The sequence below is a fragment of the Phocoena sinus genome, chromosome 13 (genome assembly GCF_008692025.1).
Source record: "Phocoena sinus isolate mPhoSin1 chromosome 13, mPhoSin1.pri, whole genome shotgun sequence".
NCBI classification, from domain to species: domain Eukaryota; kingdom Metazoa; phylum Chordata; class Mammalia; order Artiodactyla; family Phocoenidae; genus Phocoena; species Phocoena sinus.
Window position 1 is genome coordinate 60,397,417 of NC_045775.1, and position 23,012 is coordinate 60,420,428.

General features: G+C 47.7%; 1 protein-coding gene across 2 annotated transcripts in view; it reads right to left on the bottom strand.

Moving 5' to 3' along the window:
- The window catches only part of ADD2 (adducin 2), a 109,358-nt gene that overhangs the window by 23,072 nt on the left and 63,274 nt on the right, over positions 1 to 23,012 (bottom strand). For both annotated transcript variants that reach the window (XM_032653172.1, XM_032653173.1), the window contains 8 exons: positions 19,816 to 20,032; positions 17,950 to 18,088; positions 11,224 to 11,375; positions 10,695 to 10,775; positions 8,641 to 8,790; positions 7,210 to 7,353; positions 5,151 to 5,249; positions 864 to 1,040 (listed from right to left, as the gene is read on the bottom strand). In XM_032653172.1, coding sequence (XP_032509063.1) covers positions 864 to 1,040; positions 5,151 to 5,249; positions 7,210 to 7,353; positions 8,641 to 8,790; positions 10,695 to 10,775; positions 11,224 to 11,375; positions 17,950 to 18,088; positions 19,816 to 19,998 — 1,125 coding nt within the window. In that variant the 5' untranslated portion in view covers positions 19,999 to 20,032. The remainder of the gene's footprint in view (positions 1 to 863; positions 1,041 to 5,150; positions 5,250 to 7,209; positions 7,354 to 8,640; positions 8,791 to 10,694; positions 10,776 to 11,223; positions 11,376 to 17,949; positions 18,089 to 19,815; positions 20,033 to 23,012) is intronic.

The window sequence follows — 23,012 nt, forward strand, 5'->3', positions numbered from 1 at the left end:
TGACCCTCATGCTCAGCCTGGTAATAAAGTGGAAGTGATTTGGAGGAACTGGGGGCAGAAGGAAAGGATTGATTATTGCAATGACCCAGACACAACAAAGAGAGGGTCCAAAGTAGTAGCGGTGAGGGGGAGGGGAGGTAAATGATACAGAAATGTCACAGAGGTAGGTTTCATCTTCGCTTTTTCGAGCAATCTAAGAAGTCAGAGTCTCTTCCTGCAATTAGCTCCCCACTGTATATGCTTTCTTCTTATTCTTGAATTGTCTCATAGTTACGTCATATATCATCAATCAAATTGTTAGCTCCAGAAGGAAGGATGTCTTATAATTCTTTGGATCCTTTAAAGCCCACTCCTGGACATATACCAGTTAACGCCCTACCTGATTGATTGATTCATACGTTACAATAGGATATTATTTTAATGCTGCTCACCAGGAACAGGGAAATTAATGGCATTATGTGTTTTCCGCGTTAAAGTCATGAGACTAGAAAGAAAGGCAGAACTAACTGCAAAAGAGGAGTGAACAAAGCTACAAAATGAGAGAGGCTCTGTGGTGCTGATTTTTGCTGGATTACCACCTCTCATACCAACCAAGGGCTTCCTACCCCTTCTCTAAAGAGCACCGTGCAGGTATGATAACAACCACAGCCCTTGGAAAAGGGGTGGCAAAGGCCACCACTTGAGAAAACTCAACTACTATGAGAATGACCACAAACTCTAAGTCAAGTGGCCGATCAAGGGGCTTTAACAAATTAACTGTGATGTTGGCAGTTCTCACGCCCACCGAATGCTTCATATGGACTGGTTTTGGGGGAGCTAAGCCACAAAGGACTGGCCTGGAAGGACAACGGCAGGAGACTCACCAGATTGTCCAGCATCCTCATGAGGGCCTCGAACTCATGCTCCCCCAGCCGGCTCTTCTGCATGGGCCCGAAGGTGCTCCCCGCCCACTGCACGGAGCCCACCTCGTGAGGCCGGTGCTTCTCCTGCTCCAGGAGGATGAGGTTCTCCACGCCCCCCGCACTGGACAGAGCAGACACCTGCGCAAAGGGCAGAGAACGCTCAGCTCACACACACGGGTGTGCGCGTGTACACACACATCCCTGCGCGTGTACCTGTGCTCCTCTGTGTAACAGAGAATGGAGATCGGGGAAGATTAGAAACAGAAATGTCTGGAAAACTGAGCTGTAGTTGGTTTTTTCCTCCCAGAGGAAAGCCCCTCCAAACTTGTAGGGCCTGTGCCCATTTCCAGGGAAAGAGGTATTAGTATTTCTTTCCTAATGTCAGTTCTTAGGGGGACATAGCAAGTGTTAAACCTTAAGAACAAAGCAATGCAGAGTACTGAAAAATCACCTGGGACACAGACCAACCACAAATTGTGATTCTTTCTGGGGAAGGAGGGAAGATGAGAAAAGGGGACTTCAATTCTTGTCTGTAACATTTTACTTCTTCCAGAGGAAAAGGCCATTGATCTTTGTTAAATCTGGTTGGTAGCAGGTGTCGATTATATGACTCTCTGCACTTTTCTGTATGTCTGAAATATTTCCCCTTAAAAAAAAAAAAAGTCACTTGAAAGAAATAAGCTGCCTTCTAGGCCAGTGAAATATCAGTGTAGCTGCATGTTGGGCTGAATTAACAGGTCTAAATGCAGAAGACCCTCCATGATGGCGTTATCCAGTCAAGGAAGCCCAGAGAGAGGAGACACATGAAATGCTGACAGTCACAGCCGGGCACTGTGTAGGCCTTAGGAAGCTTTTACCAGAAGACTTAGAGCGTTTGTCCCACTGTCAAGGCTCCATGGGGAGGGGACAATCCAGGTGGCTACAGGCACATCAAGACCCCAGCATTCTGATTAATATTTGATATCCCATGTAAACCTGCTTGTTATGGGGGAACGGCTCTGATCATATAAACTTTCAGTGTTCCAGCTTTTGTGCCAGTTATTGTTTCACTGAAAATGAAAAGAATGCAGTGTAGCTTGCTGACAAACACAGGTCTATGAACACACGAGGATCCTGGACACACTCCAGAGTGTGTTAAATTCACCAGTGTAACACGTGGCCCCTGTGAGACTTCCTAGAGGTCAGCCAGGCAGCGTTTCCAAGGTGACCCCCGTCACTCTGTGAAGAGGAAGAAGCAACGACGAGCATTTCCATGCTCTCTTCATCCGAGGCATGTGTCCTATGGAAGCCTCCATTTTTATCTTAAAAGGATGACTCCACACCCTACAAATATAGAGACTTCGAGGCCTTTTATTCCATTCTCTCACGCAAAATGAGTCCTTGTCTAGCATCCCTAGAAGTGGTCAGCTCCGTGCCTGGGAAGGCAGCCTATTATACTGTTGTCCAAATGTTAGAAGGGTTACAGTGAGTTGATATAGATTACCCTGAGTTGAAATCTACCTTTTTATTATGTTCATTCACTGGTCCCAGTTCTGCCCTCTGCTGACCCGTGTTTTCTAATTCTGAAGTCCCTCACACCTGGCACCTGGAAGGCTGAGCACCTGGAAACGCACTCGCAAAGCTAGTGAATCCCAGCTGGTTGATCAATTACCAAGTTCATCCTGGACCCCTACCTGGCCAAGGCAGGGCTCGAGCTCTGGGACCCTGAAACCCTGACTTGAAGCGCCAACTCCCTGAAGAGAGGTCCCAACCTGACAGCTGACCTCTCCCACCGACGCTTGCCTTCCTGAGAGGCAGTGCAATGTAGTGTTTAGGACATAGGACCTGGGTACCAGGCTGTCTGGGTTTGGATCCTGGCTCTGCCACCTACTTGCTGTGTGACTTTCAGCAGCTATTTACCCTCCCTGTGCCTCAGCTTTCTCATCTGTAAAATGAAAATAGTATCTACCTCGTGAGGATTATTTAAGGTAATATTTGTAAAGCACTTAGAATAGCACCTGGTGCATACGGAGTGCCATAGAAACATTTTGATAAATAAATTCTGAGGTTTTACCATGAAAGGCTGAGAAGCAATAGCCCCTGGAGACTGGTCATTCACAGAGGAGGAGAAAACTGCCCACACCCTTGCAAGAGCTGCCTCCTCTCACCTCCCCCTTCCCCCATCCGTTTCCATGGCGATGGGTAGCAGATGGAGAATCGCCTGAGCTTCTCATCTGCCTGTGAACAGAGCAGGGAGCTGCCTCTCTCAGCAGAGGATGACCCAGTTTCCTGGAACCCCAAACTGATGGGGAGCAAAGAGAACACTGTCCCCAGGAGAATGGAATAGGCTCTTAGCCTTGAACCGCTGAAATGACCGCGGACGCATTTGCTTGTTTGCCAAGGCCACTGAGGGAGAACACTAGTCATGATGGAAACAGAATTTCGGTGCTGGGCATTTGACCAGAAATGACCCTTCCAGGGACTGCAGTCCCAACAGCATCTGCAGGCTGCCGTACCTGGGCTCTTCCGAGCCTTAATGCACCCACACTCTTGGTCCAATCTCTCCCGTTTTTTCCCCACAACTTCCAGTTTCATTTCACCCTCTAGAAGCCTTCCTGCTCCACCTGCTGAAAAAAAATCCACTGGCGCTTTCCTGGGGTTATCTGTCCCCATCGCCTGATGCGCTTTTAAAAGGTTACATCAAACCAGTCCTGACTGAAAAGAAAGTGACAGCAGACAGGGCCAAGAGAAGCAGCTGGGGCCGTCCAGGAAAGTGGCTGGCAGCTCTGCCCTTCATCTCCCCGGCTGCTAGATGGCCATCCTCCCTTTGCTTAAATTTCACAGTGGCCATTTCTGGGGATCTGGAGCCTGGGGAAGGCATCCTTCACCGTGTGGTGGAGGGGGGACACCTGGGAACCTCTCTCCATTCGTTCTTTTTCATGAGATATTTTCTCCTGGAAGCCTCTTCTTCAGAAGAAAGATGGGCAACTCTTCAGATGTGGAGAAGGGAAAGTAGGCATATCAGAGGCTCTGCCAGGTTCTAACAACACTCAGGGGTCAGAGTTCAGGGCCAGTATTATTGGATGGGGAGTCAGGAGGGTCTCACACCACCTCCTCTAACGTTTCTTCATCACTGTCCTCTCAACATATCCTTCAAAGACCATTGAGAAAGATCCCACTTGTAGAGCCTCCACTAGTGCTGCTTCTGGGATTATGCCATTCTTCCCCCATAACGCCCAAGAGAGGGGCAGGCCGTCTTCCTCGGGGCACTGCTCTGCCCAGACCAGCCAGGAGAGGGCAGATGGGACACCAGAAGGGCCCTGCAAAGAGCCGACTCACCCTGGAGCAGCTAGCCTCTCCCTCTGTCAACCGAGTCCTAAAAATACCATCGGCAACACCTCTCCTTGTCTGAAAGGCCATCCTCACAAGGTCTCTCTAGACCCAGGTCTGAGGTTGAGGAAATGGAGGCTTGCAGAGGGCGAGTCCCTGACCCAAGAGCACAGAGCGCAGGCTGGGAAGGATGGAGCCCAGTCAGTTGTGACAGACCCTCCTACTCACCTGACGGCTTGCCACACCGGAAGGAGCATATGCTTGGCTTATCCAACACTACCTGGTAATTTGATAAAACTACAGGATGTGTGTTTTCCTATTGCTTCTCCATCAAGTCTTCTAGGGGTCCCACGACTACTGACACTCCCCACCCACGCTCTATCTCATCCTTTACCAGTTAGGAGAACTTCACCATGGGCTCCCTGGACATCACCCTGGGGCTTCCCTGGGGTCAGGCCTGCCATGTCAACACTCTACTTGGGCCTTTCCACTTCTCTTTCTGGACTTGACCACATTCATGGTCTTTGCAAACTACCCTTCTCCGAACAAAGAAAGGAAAGAAGACTTACCTGTGTGGTGTCTCGGGGCACAGCTAGAGGTAACAGGTACACGCGCCAGGTTATACAGGAGCATGGGAAGTACAGTTCCTTCCACTGTCCTATGATGAACCCAGGCAGCTCCCCCTCCTGAGCACTGATCCCCAAGAGTTGGGTGCTGGTTGTTAGACAATGGCGGTGGAAAATTTTAAAGCTACAAAACTGATTCCAAACGTGAAACTTTAGAAGAATCAGGTGTTGCCAAGGCAGAGAAATAGGGTGAGGCTTTCAGAGGGCCCCACTCAAAGGTCTCCCTAAATCACGGCCCATGGGGCTGCCACCTTTGCCCCCAGGCCCCTGTCAGGGTCCCTCCTGGGCCCACACCCCAGAGGAACTTGCTCACCTGTATCTCGCACGCAGCCTGCAGGTGGAAGATCTTATAAAACGCCTCCTCTACGGTGTCACCCAGAGCAACCACTCCATGGTTTCTTAGCACCAGGATCTGCACAGGAGCAGACAGCCAATTAAAACTTTAAGCCTTCCAAACTTGAGTTAAGAGGGAGAGAGTTTTCATTTTATTCAGATCAACTTCATATCCAGTCCTGGAGCACACGCCCCTCCCCCCCCCAATTCCTTACTCATTCTCCCTGTACAAACACCGAATGCTACCCACCCACCCCATGAGTTTTAATATCCACCCAAACGAACGTTTAAAGCATCCACCCTAAAAAATTGAAGATGCTTTTGAAAACTGAGACTGAATAGCTTGGTGGATTTCTTTGGGCAAGGCCTGGGTTTTTAGGCCCTGAAGAGCTTAAAGTCTGAAAAACGAATGTTTGTGTTAAAGTGAGTGAAATTACTTGCTGTTGAATACAAGGGTCCAACCTCAAAAGCACTTGCCCACCTGTAACTCAGTGGACTTGTGAGTCAAACCCAAGCGGGTGGTCCTCTGAGAGGTGTCTCTGCAGACACAGGTGAGTTGGGTCCCCTGTTTTCTGGCCCTCAGGCTTCCTCTCCACGAATTCCGTGAGGCCCTGGCAGCTCTAAGATCTTACAGTTCCATGAAAGAGGCCACAGCGACCTTCTAATCTAACTCACTAGTTTTACTAATGAGGAAAGAGAAGCCTAAAGAAATTGAAAGTCTCCCAGCTAATTAGGGGCAGAGTCGGAACCAGAACCCAGGCTGTCCCTGATGGAGCGATGTTTGTAGCTCAGCCAGGGGCAGGCAGATCTAAAAGGGGGAAAAAAACAGAAATGAATTTATACCAAGGTCCAGGTGCACCCTCCCTGTTGGAAACTCTTCTTGGTTGGCTTTATCCTTGAGAACTCTCTGAAAGATACCTAGGTGACACCCACCTGGGAGTCGGGCCACAGACCCACGTATCAGATCTGTCCTTGCAGCACCTGGGCTGAGGCCCAGTGGCCTATTCTTCACATCCACTCTTGCTGAAAACAGCTGGAGTTTTTTCGTCTCAAGAGCCCAGAGAGATGGAAAGAGACCGTGACTTTTGCTCACAAGAGTTTGCAGATCTTTTGTGAATGCCCCATCTCTTAAATTTTTGTACCGTTTCACAACTGTGAACATCACTCCTCTCCTGGCACTGCTAATGAGGCTTCAGGGAATGGCAGGAGAGGGTGGCAGGGATTTCTGCTCTATGTGAGAGATGGGAAGACAGGGACTCTCAGATGGAAAATGACTCCGGGAGTGAGTGCCTTTCAAGGAAGGGGGCAAGCGTGCATCCACCCAGGCTTGGCTATGAAACTCCCCATCCTAAGCTAACAGCCCTAATTACATGCTGTTATGAAAGAGGCCTTCAGACTTAAATCAAGCAGTAATAATGAGATTCTGTTTATCTCTATCAAGTTAGCAAAAACATAAAAAGTGATAACAGTCAAGTTTGGGGAGACTGTAGGGAAATGGCATTCTCACGTACTAGTCATGGCCGGAGGAGAGGACAATTTGGTACTATGAAGTAAGAGTTTTAAAATGTGCATCCTTAGGAGTTTATCCTAAGGAAATCATCCCAAGCAAATACAAAGATGTAGCTGAAAGAATTTTCATCACAGAGTTGTTTATATTAAGAGAATATTTGGGGGAAAACTTTTCAATGTCCAACCATAGAGGACTGTGTAGGTAAATAGTGGCACAGCCATTCATACAATGAAGTACAATTTAAACTAGTGATTAGAAAGTATTTAGTAACATACAAGGGTGTTTACTGTATATCACTAAGGGGAAAAGGGAGAATGTATTTTATAATCCTAGTTTTGTAAATCTATATGAACAGTTATGGGGGTGTGCACCCAAATCGCAGGGTAGGGTGAAAGAGTTTTATATCATTTGTTGTTATTGCTGTTTATCTGCAACTTATAAACATTTTCCAAAGAACATTTGTCGCTCTTGTGATGTCGGTTTTTGACAATCCCACCCGGAGCATCTTCCCAGAACAGCTGAGCCGAACCTTGCAGGTGGGTCCAAGGCACTTCTGCAGGTTGATCCGATCGGCTTCCTGCTCCATCTCGCCATTGAAGTCATAATAGGCCATGTCCCCCACCAGCAGGGCGTTGTGGGACACAGGCAGGAGGCCCCACTTCATGGCTGACACCTGTAGTGAGACGACGGAATGAATGTTTAGCGCAGCAGCTCCACCCCCCTCCTCGCCCCTCTGTCACAGTCGCCCTGGCCTCAGAGCAGCACAGACAAGTTCTGTCTGGGGACGTGGCAGGGGAGGGAGCGAGCGCACGAGAAAGGCACCCCCCCCACCTCCCCCAACCCCGCCTTGGCGAGGCTCTTGCTTTCTCACTGCTTCCTCTAAAGCCTTTTCGTCACACTTTTCCCAGCTGCCACGTCAAGACATCACCTTTTAAAACTGCTGCAAAGCATACGCTCGAGGGGTGGCGTGCTGCTGCCCACCCCTGCTTGGCTCTTTTCCTAGGACCCGGGAAGAGGCAAGGCTGGTGGAGTTGGCACCAGGCTGGGCTGAAGCAGGGTCCAGGGTCCCTGGGGTGGGTTGCGTGAGACCCTCAGCCTTGGGTCAGTGCATCAACAGCCACGACTCTTCACTAACAGGGAGGCCCATTGAGAAGCCCCCATTTTACCGGCAACGGAGCAATGCAAGTGCCAGAGAACAGGGTTAAAACACAGGCTGAAACGGCCATGCCCCAAACCCCGCCTTTTATTAAAAGCAAGGAGCGTGAAGAGGTTAGGAGAGCCGCTCGCCCCCCTTCACTCATCTTGCCCCTCGTGGAAGCCCCGGCTCTGCAGAAATGGATACTTGGCACGAATACAACATGCAGTCTTAGTCCGAATTCTGGAAGGTCTGAGTGCTTATAACCGGAGTGATTTGCGGAGAAAAACACAGGCCAGTGACAGGTCTTTTTTGCCCCTGTAGGCATGTGGCCTGGGGGTGAGGGTTGAGGGAACACCCAGACTGGTTGTCTGCTGTCTTTCCAGGTGCACCGCAGCGTCTCAGGTAGACATGGAGGAATGCCCAGAGACCCTTGGGGGACAGCTTGCTCCTTGAGGGTCTTCCCTCTGCTCTCTCCCAGTTCCCAGACACTCGGAAGGTGCCGTCACCCGGGCCTGCGGCACCGGTTTGTGTATGTAGCAGGTGCGGGGTGCAGCAGGGAAGACTTTACACATCTTCACCTTGTCTCCCCTCACCTAGACTTCCATAGTTAGAAAATGCAGAGGAGGAGGTTCCCATGTTGGGTGTCCCCTCCTGACCTTGCTCTGAGTTCCAGGGAATCTTTCCAGAACTGTTTTATATGGCGAGTTTGCTCCTAGCTTGGGGGCTTATGTCTTTCTTCAGGGAGACCCTCAGAGAGACAGGTGCCATGGGTCTGCCGCCAGCCTCGGGGACTGAAATGCTGGCTGAAGAGCTGACACTCACCGCCGCTGTGGCCGGAGTATGCAGGTGGATGACACAGCGCACGTCGGGTCTGGCGGCGTAGATGGCCGAGTGCAGGCAGAAGCCCGTGGTGTCCACTGGGAAGCAGCTGCTGCCCTTCTCCACCACCTCTCCCAGGATGTTCACCTTGATCTGGGCCGGGGGGGAAGAGAGACTTCCGGCCACCAGCAGGCAGAGGCCCCTCATTCCCCTCCCCGCAGGTGGGCCAGGCACACGCCCACCCACCTGTGTCCACTCTCCACCATACCACGGGCAATGGATGTGCTTTATGTGGGGGGCAAGAGACCCCAATCCTGCCTGCAGGGTGAGCACACAGGCTACTGGGAAACAAAGGCGATTATAATTCAGCATTGAAAAACGCTAGAGCAGAGTTTCTCAAACTTTAATCACCTGGATGCAACTAGAGATTATCATACTAAGTGAAGTAAGTCAGAAAGAGAAAGACAAATACCATGTGATATCACTTATCTGTGGAATCTAAAATATGACACAAATGAACCTATCTATGAAACAGAAACAGAATCAGTGACATAGAGAAGAGACTGGCGGTTGCCAAGGGGGGAGGGGTTGGGGGAGGGATGGAGTGGGAGGCTGGGGTTAGCAGATGTAAGCTTTTATATATAGAATGGATAAACAACAAGGTCCTACTGTATAGCACAGAGAACTATATTCAATATCCTATGATAAACCATAATGGAAAAAATATATAAAAAAGAATGCATATACACGTATCACTGAATCATTTTGCTGTACAGCAGAAATTAATGCAACATTGTAAATCGACTGTACTCCAATTTAAAAACATTTGATTTAAAAAAAGAATCACCTGGAGATCCTGTCAAAATGCAGATTCGGATTCCGTAGGCCAAGAACTCGGCCTGAGAGTCTGCATTTCTAACAAGATCCCAGTGATAGCCCTGCTGCTGGTCCACGGACCACACTTTGAGTAGCAAGGTGCAAGAGGAGAACCATTCACAGAATTCTCTAGAAGCAGATGGGAGGAGTCTTAATTCCTCCTATTAAAGGGAAGAACATCTAAACTGAGCCTTTTTCCTTTTTGTCCCACTTTTTATTTTGAAAAATTTTTAATCACACACAGAGGTAAAGAGGATCATATAATGAACACCCATTTACCAGCCACCCGAAAGCTAGGTCTTAAAGGACACATGGAGAGCAGTCACTGGTCTTACAATCTGCTTTTGACTCCAAGGGGTTGTGGGTGTCATGGTGAAAACACACGCGCACGCGCACGGGCGGGCGCGTGCGCGCGCACACACACACACACACACACACACACACTCAACTGCTGGTCGCTGCGGCTGACCTGGCACATACCTAAGCCATGGCACTGCCTAACATTAACAATCTCATAGAACATCATCCCCAGAGACTTTTGCCACTTTTGACTGTGACACAGAAGACAAAAGCCACTCCTTAATCGCGTCTAAGCACAGACAAAAACAACTTTGTGTCAATGTAAAAATGCACCTGAACTCGACTTCTTCTGCTTCTAAGCCAGTCCCTAGACTGCTCTCCTCTCCCCCCACCCCCGCACCCAGAAATCTTTCCTGATCGAAACCGATTCTGGAAGTTTCTTCCTACCACGCCTAAAAGGGGCAGGAGGACAGCAAGGGGGCCCAGAAGCTCTCTCTCAGGGCACCGGCACTAGAAGAGTCTTGCACTGCTTTGGGACAAAGCACTGGCTGTCGTTCTAATGTATCCCCTCAGCTGGAAGGCTTCCCGACTCCCAGCCTTTGTCCAATCCCAGGCTCAGAGCCCTCCAGGCTCATCTCTTCTCCCTTCGCCCTCCCACTGCACTTGCAGCCTGCACCTCCCGTTTCGTCTCTTGATCACATCATGCTCTGTGCTCTCAGTTTGTTTTGGTGTCCATGTGACTTCTCTGTCCCACTAGATTGCGAACTGCAAGGAGGACAGGATGGCAGGGGCTACCTTGGAGATGACTTCTCACCGTAGGAGCAGAGAGAGTACTGTCATTTCAGCAAGAAATGGGTGGTGACAGGCCGGACTGTACTCACCAGGCTGGATGCTGTGACTTCGCTGCATGAAACTCCCTTAGGGCTGATCAGGAAGTGGTCCTGCTCCTTGCTGACCCTCAACTGAAGGAAAGACACGTGTTCTCAGAGGCAAGGAGGGAGAGGGGTCATTTTCAATGCCATACTGCTTGAATCCCCTCTTTCCCTAAATCCACTGCACCCAAATCTTCCCCCCAAGAACCTTTACTTCTCCCTGACCCATAAGAGATGAAGAGGACTCAGCTTTATTTGGAGCTGGGGAAATGGAATTACAGGAGGACTCTCCCAATGGTCAAGGGTAGCCCTAGAAATAGGATCCAGAAATTCCTGGCTCCTCATCCAGAGAAGTGCCCACTGGGCAGGTTATCTGTCTCAGGAAACCACAGTGGTTAGAAACCTTGGAAGGGCTCATTGAATTTTGGCCAAAGGCCACCAGCAGTGCCATGGCCATGCCAAAGATCAGGAGTTCTCCCTTTGGATTTGGTGGGGGTCACACACATTGCCCCACCTCACCCCCAAATGCTCTCCTTACCGTGACGTAGGTGTCGCTCAGCTGGGCCCAGCCGTACAGGTCCAGGAGGCGGTAGACACTGCTGATCTTACACCGCATGAGCCGCTCCCCCTTGGCCAGGTTCAAGGAATCGGCTGTGTGGAGGTCATTGATGGGTGTCATCATGGAGAAGTCTGCAGGGGCACAGGGCATCTTTTGGGTCAGGGGCTCCCGTCTGCCCTCCCCTGCCCTGCCCCTGTCCTCTCAAATTCTCACTGGCACTACAACCACACACAAGACTTCAGGGAGTTCAACATTCTTTGACCCTGACTCCAGAGGAGAAAATCCACAGAATGGACAGCTGTGCCCAATAAGGTCCTCTGCTCCTTCGGGGAAGAATGGCATTGCTTTCGGTCAAAAATCATGGCCAGCCTCAAGGCCACAGAACGGAAGTTTCTCAGAAGGCCAAGCTGACCACAAACCCTAGAGATGGACATTGACATTGAATAAAAGCATAAATAAATTTCTGAGTGGAAATATGAGTATATTTTATCAGTTTTAATGAAGAAGTTACTAATCATTATCGTATTGTTTTAACTATGCCATGTAATATAACTTTTTCTCTAATTTGGAAACAGGGCAGACAGAAAGCCAAGTCAACCAGGAAGTAAATTCGTCAAGTTTTTCTGACAAGTCATGAACTTCCAGAAGTCAGTGTAGCTGTGCTGGCTGAGGGGCTGGAGGCCTCGGGGGGCCACATCTGCTCCCCTCTGGATATGCAGTCCCTTGGTTAGTTATGGCTCTTTTGGGGAACTCAGAGGGATGCGGAAGTAATAGGGAAATGAGCCTAGAGCATCTGATAGTCAGGGCACCCAGAGGGTCTAGGAGTTGACGCTCAGTCTGTCCCATTAACCACGATGACCGCTGCCTGCGTGCCTCAGGAAGGCAGAAGAGGGCATCTGAGCCCCAGAACTCCAATTAATCAGTGTCTAGGAGACAATAAAAGAATCAATAGGAAAGGGTTCCGGCTTAAGGTGATGTCTGGCTGGCAGCCTCCTGATGCTGTCTCTCCCAGCTTCCCACTAAAACCGTTAATGGCTTAAAATGCTCTTTGGAAGCTTCCACCAGCTCTATAAACCTCACTGTCACACCGTGTGATGTATGTCCTCTATCAGGTTTGCCATTAGTTGAAATGACGAGACGGTCTGCAAATATGAGGGTGGACTGGGGGCATAAAGCAAGCAGAGCAAGCCTTGAACACCCCATGTCAGGAAGATGCCCCCAAAGGGCCTGTGCCCACCAACGGTGGTACGCCTCCAGTGCATGTGTCCAGTACACGAAGTTGACAGGGACAGACAGAAGTGGTCCAAAGGCCCAGCTAAACTGGCAAGAAGAGCAACAACGAAACCCAAGAATCAAGGGTTTCTAATTCAAACTGACCAACCTGGGATGCCTGCCTCCTCTCTAGTTCCCCAGATAAGTATTTACCTCTTTGCTTCACCCCCTGCAGCAAGCTGGGAGGCATATCCAAAGCATAAGGTCCCCAGACAAAGCTGGAAGGGAGGGAGGCTGTTGTTGGGAGAGCCTTCAGACCCAGAGTCCTTTGAATCCTTCTCTTAGAAATAACTATGGAGCCCCAGAGATGGCAGGAGGCCAGAATAGGACTGAAAATACTCACTCTGTCATGTCCTCTGTGTCCTGTATCAAAGAGTCCCCTCCCCAGCCCTGTGGAGCTTCCCCATGAGGACTACCCACCCACAGGCCCAGAATAGACCAGAGGGATCCACAGGAGTCCCCAGTCCTCTGTGCTCAGGGTCTTCATAGAAAGAACGCTTATTGTGACCAGCCTCACGAAAGTGAAAATCTAACTGGGCCATTATTTCAAAGTACCTAAGAAAACACAGAAAAAGATGAAAATCCACCAAACCCCCTGAAAGCTAAGCCTGAAGGACACACTATTTAGAAAAAAACAACAAAAACAAAACAACCAAAAAAACCCAAAACCAACCAGGCAAAGAAAAGTCTAAGGCAAATGGACAAAGAACACCCTCTCCGGGCTTGAACTCCGGACACGTGAAAGGTTCCCTCTCCACATTCCCTGACTCAGATACCCTGGTGTGCACCAACAAGATTTTCAGGCATCCAACTGTTTTCCTGGCAGCTGCTGATCAGTGAGGTGATGGGAATGCTGGTCAGCCCTATTTCTCTCTCAAAAGAAAGAGTATAAGGTCAGAGATATGAAAGTGATGAGAAAGAATATGATAGATATGGGAGACAAAGACCAGAGGACCTGGCGTATAAGTTATAAGTACTGATATAATAGAAGAAAAAAATTCAGAATTGAAAAAAAGACATATATATAAAAACTGAAAGAACTTACTGCATTTCAGGGGAGAAAAGTCCATTAAAAGAAAAGCCTACAATTATATGATATGCTTCCTGACACAGTCTTGAAATACAAGGGTAAGGGGGAAAATCCACAAGCACCTAGAAAAAAAATTGGTTACCTACAAAGGAACCAATAATAGACTGTTTCAGACTTCTCTGCTACAGCAACAGATGCCAAAGACAGTACTATAGGAGATTTACAAAAACTAACAAATACTACAATAAAGTGACACAAAACAGGTAAAAATAAAGGGACCATCAAAAGTATGCCAAGGCAAAAATAAACAAAAAGATAAATAGAGCCATAACATGATCAAAGTAGAAGCCAAGGAAAAGGATATTCTTTTGGACAAAAAGGATCATTTTGTAGGTCATTTTACATGGATTAAAGGCATAATCCATAATGAAGACATAGCTATAGAAACATGTATACTTTGAAAAGCGTTTCAAGATATTCAAAGCAAAAGCTATCAGAAACAGAGAGAAATGAACAGAAATCAAATACAGTGGGAGACATTAATTCTTTATAAAATCAAAAACAATAAATGAGGATGAAGATTAAATACTATGTCCCAGAGATATATCATTTAAGTATGATATTACTAGGGCACAAAGAAAATCTCAATAAATCCCCAACACAGACATTAAGTAGGCTACATTGTCTAAACATAATGCAATAAAACTAGACATTATCAACAAATCTTTAAAAGAATACAAATTCCAACACTTAGAAATGAGAAAACACACCCTCGGAGTGTGTTTATTTTATTTTAGAATAAAAATAAAACCAAAACAGCAACTGCAAACTACCTAGAAATTAACAATAAAGGAAATACTACATGTCAGAATGTATGGGATAAGACCAAATTTATACTCAGAGAAAAAAATTCATAGTCTTAAATGCCTTTATTATTGAATTAAATATGAAAATAATCAAACCCATTTTATTCTATTGTAGAAAAACATAAAGAACAAAATAAACCAAAGAAGAGTTATGGAAAAGAATTAATGAGTATAAAAACAAAATCAGTAAATCAGAAAACAAGAAAGTTAGTAGAACCAATATGTAAATCCAAGAACTGGCTTATGTGAGAAGATCTATGAGGAAACCAACATCTGGATTGGCCAATAAAGAGGAAGTGGGAATACACAGCACCAGGAATGAGAATGGGATGTCATATCCACAGTAGAAGGTTTAAGTAATAAAAATAATATTGTAAATCAGGCTAATAATTTTTTAAAGGCACATGAAATGGATTATTTTATATAAAATACGACCAAAATTTACTCAAGAAGCAGCAAAATAAAATTTTAAAGAACTTTAAATGAAACAGAAAAAAAATGTTATCCAAATATTCCATATCTGGATAGCTTTACAAGTGAATAATAAATCTTAAAAGAGCAGAGACTTCCTATCTAATTTAAATTCCATTAGGGCAAAGAAATGGGTGGGGATCACCCTGATTCATCTTAGGAAATTATAGTCTTAATGCCAATACTAAACAAAGGCTGCCCAAAAAGTGAACTGCTTTTTATCATGTGTGACTATGGATGCAAAAATTAATAAAATTCCAGCAAATCAAACCCAGAAGAGTATTTTTAAAAGAATGCATCAAAACCATGAATGATTTATTTCAGGAATGAAAAAAAGAGTTCAATATTCAGAAATCTATTAATATAATTCACCACATCAGGGAAAGAAAAATCAATAAATGCCCAAAATGCATTTTATAAAATTCAATATCCATTTCTGAGAAAAACCCATATTGAACTAGAATACAAAGATATGTTCTTAACATGATAAAGAATAACTATCTCAAACTCCTGTGGTAAAAAAATTTCCATTGAAGTCAGAAACAAGACAAGGATGATTACTCTCTAATCTATTATTAAACATTGTTCAGAGAGTTCTAACGGATGCCATGAGAAAACTGGAAAAATAAACCAAAGGGTAAATGTTGGATTGAAGGTTGCAAAATGACCATTATTTGCAGATTATGTGATTTTTCTATATACAAAGCCCCAAAGAATTGAGAACATACTAGAATTTAAGAGTCCAGTAAGTGGCTAGTTTAAATAATATATAAATACATATATCTCCAACGATTTCCCTAGATGACAGCTATAACCAGAAAAAACGTTGATTGAAGAATCACTTAAAATGACAAAGTTACATAAAATTTCCAGGATAAACTTAACAAGAAACTAGTAAGGACTATAAGAAAATAACTACTAGCTTTTCTGATGGACATTTTAAAAGATTTAAATAAATAGAAGACACACATCATTTCTGAAAAGATTTAAAATTCATTTATGCACATATTTTTTAAGCACCTGTTATATGCCAGGTGCTACTTTTCTAAGTCCAGGAAACTACTCTAACGGTGAACAAAACATATATATATCCTCCCCGCCATGGAGTTTACATTCTAATATAAAGTTGTACATTTATAAATTCTCCACCAAATTAATCTATTCATTTAATGTAATCCCAATTAAAATCCCAAAAGGAATTTTTTGAGGTGGATGGAGAGACGTGACAAAATACTTCTAAAGTAATTTTAAAGAATCAACTTAAACAATGGTGGAGAAAAATTGGCAAATGAATAATTAAGGGTATTTTATTGGACGATAAAACATAGGGAAGGTGTTTCTAAGTATGCAATCAAAAGCAGAAAACACAAAGGAAAATAATAATGGATTCAATTACATGGAAATTAAAGAATTCTGCAACACAAAAATATCATGAACAAAATTAAAAGGCAAAGGAGACACTGGAAAAAAATCTGCAATGTATTTGACAGATAGTAGGGAACTAGCCTTACTTTATGATTTTTAAATCTGTAAGAAAAGAATATGCAAGTAGAAAAATTGGCAAAGGATGTGACAGGCAATTTAGTACAAAAAGAAAATCATGCCCAATATGTATATGAAAATATATTCAATCTCTATAGCAATCAAATGCAGATTAAAACACAAAGTACTATTCATCACCCATCATATCATGAGGATGAAACAAATGGTAACACAGACTACAGATCAGGGTGGAGGAAATGGGTACTCTTGCATTTCTGGTAGGAATGTAAATTCATCCCATCTTTCTCCAGGGTAATTTGGCATTATGCATTGCTGCCTTTAAAACATGCGTATAATTCAGTCTAGCAATTCTACTTCTAGTAATTATCTTAAGAAAATAGTCATGGATATACTCGCAGATTTATTTACAAGGATGTTTATTGCATTGTCATTCATAATAGCAAAAAGCTGGAAACCACCTAAAAGTCCAAAAATGGGAAACTGATTAAATAAACTGTGGCATATTCAGCCATGTACAGAAGAGTATACATCCACCAAAAATTATGCTATAGAACCATATTTTATTATGAGAAAAATTAGTCAAGATATGCTAAGGCTATTAAATTTGTATGTATAATGCGATTCCACTTTTTTTGGCATAGTCTGTATATGTTAAGAGAAAAAGGCTGGAAGGATATACGCCAAAATATTGATAATAGTAATTTCTTGGTTGTAAGAACACAGTACAGTAATTTTTATTACCCTTTCTCAACTATTTTCCTAATTTTCAACTATAATCCTATATTCATCTTGCTGAGGGGAAGTATTTTTCGATGTCTGTTTCTTAAAGGTTGTGGGCAGAGCTTCAGAGCCAAGGAAGATGTGTTCGTGCCTAGCCCTGGCTGCTCTTGGCCCTTGTCTACGGAGTCAGTTGGCCTGTCCAGTGGGGTGAGGAGACAATGGCTCCAATGGCCTCCCATCTGCCCTCCACCCCCCCCCCCCCCCCCCCCCCCCCCCGGCCAACTCCATCTCCAAGGGAGTGACGCCAGGGGATTGAGGGAAGATCAGCCTTAGGGCTGGATGCTGTGAGGACACAAGGATTTTCTTAGGTTCTGTGCCCATTGCTCGAGTAACAGAGAGCAGAATCCTAACTCTCCACTGTCCACTCCTGGGCCTCAAGCAGCGGCCGTGCAAGGGACCTTGAGTTGCAAAGCTCTTCCCTCCATGCTAATCTGCTTACGAGGGATCATACATAGGCCGCCCTGCCTCTCATTGCAGTGACATGGTGTCATCCTCCGCCCGCCCCCAGCAGAACCCGAACTAGGTTCTCCCTTACGTCTCCACCACCCCCTGCCCTCTGATTTCTGGGCATCAGGGGTAATCCTCCTGGGGTCTTTAAATCGCAGCAGCATCAGAAGCAGAAGCAGGTATCTCTCTGGCTGCGGCCCAGCTCCCCCAGGTCTGTTAATGCAGCTGCAGCGCTCACTGCGTAGGCCGGCGGCAACCAAGCCGCTTCTGACTGCGCCTTTCCCTCCCCCACTTCCTCTACCTCTGCTCCTGGCAGCTCCCCAGCTCCCCACGTACTCATGGAAGGTGTTGGGAAGACTGCGTGGGAGGTGCTGGCCATGAAGTCCGCGATCTGCCGCAGGGCCCAGATGTTGGAGGAGTTGTTCCCCTTCTTCATCTGCTCCTGGATGAGGCCTTCCAGCTCCTCCCTGAAAGACTGAAGCAGGCCCCCGAGTCGCTGGTCCTCCCAGTGTGCCTCATGTGGGAGACAGAGGGCCCCTCTCCCAAGTGCCCACCCCTAGCCCTTGGGTCAGCTAGGCCAGGACCACATGTGGGATATCTAGGTCCCAGGGGGTACCGGGCAATCCCACTGGGACCTCAGGAGCCTCCCCAGACTGCTGTGTGGGGAGCAGTAAGGAGACGCTGGGAATGAATCCTGTTCCTTTGCCTCATGGGCAATACTCCAGACTCCTGGTCCTTCCTGTATCTCAGGGATAGCCTCGACTCCCTCCCCTGCCCACCCATCAGACATGGCAGGACTTCACTTCAGTAATTAAAAGACTTTTTAAAAAGCAGAATTGAATGAAAAAGTATGCCATCTTTCCTGTCCGCTAGCCAGGCCGATGGCTCTTCTGGGCCTCAGTTTCTTCATATTCAGGATTTGATGACCTCAGAGGTCACTTCCACTTCTGATGTCCTGCTACTCTAAGCCTGGCTTTTCAGACCATCAGGCCACAAATAGGGCATGCCTGTCCACCAGGTGGCAGCAGGGAACACTCAGGAGGAAATGGGGAGCCACTTCGGTGTTGGGGAATCTACAAAAGGACAGAAGAAGCATGACCTCCTCCTGTCCCCATCTCCTGCCTGAGAATAGAGTCCCCATCCTTCAGGCCCCCAAACCTGGGTTGGTACTAACTCTGCCACTTCTCCTAACCACACCCGCCATCCCTTCTAGTCTCCCTCAGAGTTTCTGTCATCCCAACGTTTTTAGCAGCTGCCATTTTCCTCCAGACTTCCCAACATGGTGTCACCTGTCACCAAGACCTCGGGCCCATCCCCCTTAGCACTCCTCTGTGAGGCCAGAGCATTCACAGTGTGCTCTCAACCAGGGTCTCAGAAAAGCCGGGGAGTGGCTGAGGCAGATCTCATCCTGGCAGGTACCTGGAGATGCCAGCTCCGCCCCTGAGCTTCCCAACACTTAGGATCATGCACTGTTGCCTGCGGAGCCCCCAGCTTTACTGCCCTGAGACTCCCCCTTGCCTCTGTCCACACTGCTCTTCCTCCCCCTCCGAGGGCCTGCACCACCCTCCTGCTTCACTGGTCCAGTAGGCCCACCCTCCACCCTCCATCCTCAACGCACCACCTGCCTCAAGGAAGAGCTCTGTGTCCGCGCCAGGCAGGTGCCAGCTGACCTCCAGACTCCAGCCACGGCTGGGTGATCCGGTCTCGCCCGCTGTGCCCTCCACTCCCCCACCTCCTGGGGTCTTAAAGCCTTATTTACCAGGACAGAGCTCTTTGTGGCGTTCAGAAAAGGGAGCCCCAACCCTCCCACGTGGCGCCCCCCGGTGGCCGCTGGTTTACTCGAATTGTCACAGCTTTCGGTGAAGAGGGAAAGGAAGACTGGAAAATGAGGCTCAAGAAGGGGCACAAGAAACTGAGGTGGGGCTCCCGCCTGTCAGACCCACCTCCTCCCGGCACCGAGCCAAACCACTGCATGTAAACCAGGTTTTGCCCTCCGCCAGTGACTAGGGAGAGACACACACCCATGTTGCCAGAGCATCTTGCTCAGAGAGCTGAAAATTCCTCCGACCCTGAGCCAGCGGAAGCGGAGTTATTTATCTTTCAGGTTCACCGGCTGAATCAGCGTCCCCCTCATCTCCCCTCGCCACACCCCCTGCGGCCTCCTTTCTCCTCCCCCGCCCCGCCGGGGCAGACCCCGCTCACCGGGCTCTGCAGGATCATGGTGACACGCTTCTTCTTCTCCATCAGGTTGAAGTCCTGCCGCAGGTCCGCTGCACGGTTGCGAAGGCGCAGGTACTCGGGGTCGTCCTCGGAGAAACGATCGAAGTACTGCTGCCCCTGCGCGGACGGCGGGGAGGCGGCCTCGGGGACAGGCTCTTCACTCATTGTCCTGGTGGGTTTACAATCCACTCCTGGAATCCTGCAGAGAAAGAAGGAGGGTACTCCCAGTCTGGGTACGCGCCTCCTAAGGCAGAGGGCTTGGATTCGGGGAGATTCGCGGTGGGAGGCGGCTCTTCCATGGAGGGTGTGAGCGGGGCCGCGGGTTGGAGGGCTGGGCACCGCGGCTGCCGGCCTGTAGGGCGTCCAACGAAGTGAAAATGTGTCACCGGCTCGGGGTCCCCCGCCCTTCCCTGCCTGACCCTCCCGGCTTCGGCGGCCACACTCGGGTTCAAGTAGACGGGTCCTCCAGTGCGAGCGCGACCTGCAAACCTCTGAGGGCATCTTGTGATGCTTATCTACACAGTGTAAAGCTATTCACTGGGAATTCATACTTGATCTAAAATGTAAACCCTCTAAGAAGCCTCCTAAAAACATTCTGTGGGAAATCCACAAAACTGAAAAGAGAACGGGTAACTTCTAAAAGGCGGGAAACGCTTTGAGCAGTGCTTTTCTTCACAACTTTGACTTTGCTCTTGTCTCTGGAAAAGAATTACTGCTGAATCGGTTTCTGTAAAACATGTCTCACCGGAGAATCAGATTCTTATTCTAAGTGTAAAAGAGGTGTGCAATTTTTATTAATGGAAAATAAGTTTCTCCTAAACCCCAGTAAATAAATATTGAGAAACAGTAAAAGAATAAACACCGGGCTTCCCTGGTGGCGCAGTGGTTGAGAGTCCGCCTGCCGATGCAGGGGACACGGGTTTGTGCCCCGGTCCGGGAGGATCCCACATGCCGCGGAGCGGCTGGGCCCGTGAGCCATGGCCGCTGGGCCTGCGCGTCCGGAGCCTGTGCTCCGCAACGGGAGAGGCCGCGGCAGTGAGAGGCCTGCATACTGCAAAAAAAAAAAAAAAAGAAGGCAAGTGCCTTGACTGAACAATAATTCGTTTTTGAACACAAGTACGGAGATACCAGCGAAAGAGCTTTACCTGGGGTCAGGGCACCTGGCTTTCATCCTTAACCTGACCCTCCCTCACTTTGCCTCCGGGGTCCCTCATTCCAGGAGATGGAGCCTCTCTTGTTCTCTCAGGGCAGCTGCTGCCCTCCCCAGATCCGATCTGCTCCGACCCCTCAGCTGATCCTGCTAGCCCAAGCCTTAGCCTTCATTCCAGCCAACAGCTCATTACGAAAGAGGCCTTGCTGACAACCAGGAAAGCACATTCTTGTTGTCCATGAGCTGTCTGTGATCTCTTCTTCCAGCTTCTGTCAGCACTTTACCCTCCACCTTATAGCTCCTCCGAGTGGGGTGGGCATGAGAAGTGGGAGTCCATCCCATCAGCCCAGAACACTCAGGTGATTGATTGATTGATTGATTTTATTATTATTATTTGCATTCTCCTTTGGAGAAGGCAAGTAACAAGTTCAAGGGAAGACACATGGACAAGGTCCTTCGAGGGTCAGCTGAAGCTCTGAACCCTCGGCCTGGAGCAGGGATCTCAATCTTGGGTGCACGTTGGAATCACCCGGAGAACTTTGAAAAATACTGATATCAGAGATTCTAATATTATTAGTCCAGGGTGTGACCTGATCATCAGGAATTTTTAAAGTTCTCTGGGTGATTCTAATGGGCAGCCGGGTTGAAATACCACTGGCTAGATGTCAGTTGCTGTATCATTGCAACAGAAGGCATCCATTCCAGGTGCTGGTCATTTCTAGCAAGACCGCCAAGGTGGCACTGCCTCTCATGGCCGTCCAGGCCTCCTCCTCCCACTGTATTCACCAGCTGCCACCACACACCTGACCTGGGGCAGCAAGAGGGCTCCAAGTGCCACCACCACCTGCTTTTACAAGTTTACAAAACCATGACGTCTGATCTTAATTCCGTCACTAATTAGTCAGCTCCTTGTGAAAGCCCTCACCAGATCTCCCCCAGTTAGCACCACCCTTACCAGCCATGTCGATGGGATGGAGGATGGAGAAGGGAAGAAGGAGTCACCTTGCAGTGGCAGCCCAAAACAAACAAACAAACCAACGGTCTCTAAGGATATATTTTGAGACGTATTTGGCAGGTTGCTAAGATGTTTGAGGTTGTACTTAGTGACATGTAAAGGCAGATTCTTCATCTAAGTGAAGAGTGATCGAGTCCATCAGGGATGTTTCTGGTTGAATTAGCTCTGGACTAAAGTCAGCATCTGCAATGTTGCCCCAGTTCTGACATTCTCTAGTTCATGGACTTGGGCGAGTAATTTCCCTCTTTGGGTGTCACTTTGTCCATTCCTAAATTGGGGAGTGGACAGAATGGACCTCTGGGGCCCCTTCCAGTTCTGACACTATATGGAGAGAGACAGACTCATGTAGAAAAGGCAGAAGGATGGAGGATCTGGGTTTCCTGGAGCAAGAGACCTTCCTCCTGCATCTCCCCAGTTCCTCTTCCTCAAGCCAAATGCTGAAAGAGAAACATCTGCAAAGAGCACATATGACCTACTGACTGTTACCTTGTGGTTTCGTCAATCCCATGCATATGGGATGAGTTAAGAATACTTCACCCCCATCATGCTCCCAAACAGCTTCATCTCTGGAACTTGGGAAGAGAGAAGAGACCGCAAGGTCAAACATAATGGGAATGCAACGGAGCCATGCAGACATGGGGTCACCACCCAGGTTCTTCTGGGAAGACACCGCTGCAGACCAAAATTCTTCCAGAGGCATCGCCCCCCTGCATCTGTCCCCTTTAATTCTCTTGGGCACCTTCACACCCCCGAATCTTTGATGTTATTTTTAAAATAGCAACAAGCAACCCCCCAATGGATACACTGGATGTGGGCGTGGAGATCCCTGTGCCCCTCACAACGCCAAATCCCACTAGCTCCAGAACCACCTGAGCTGTCAGCTTCTCTGGGACCAGCACAGCCTGGTACTGAACCCTCCTGGACTAAATCCTTTTCATCCAGGCAGGAAAAAGCTGGTCCTCTCTCTTCCCTTTGGAGTGGCTGCACTTCCCAGGAATCAGGCTGTGAAGTCTC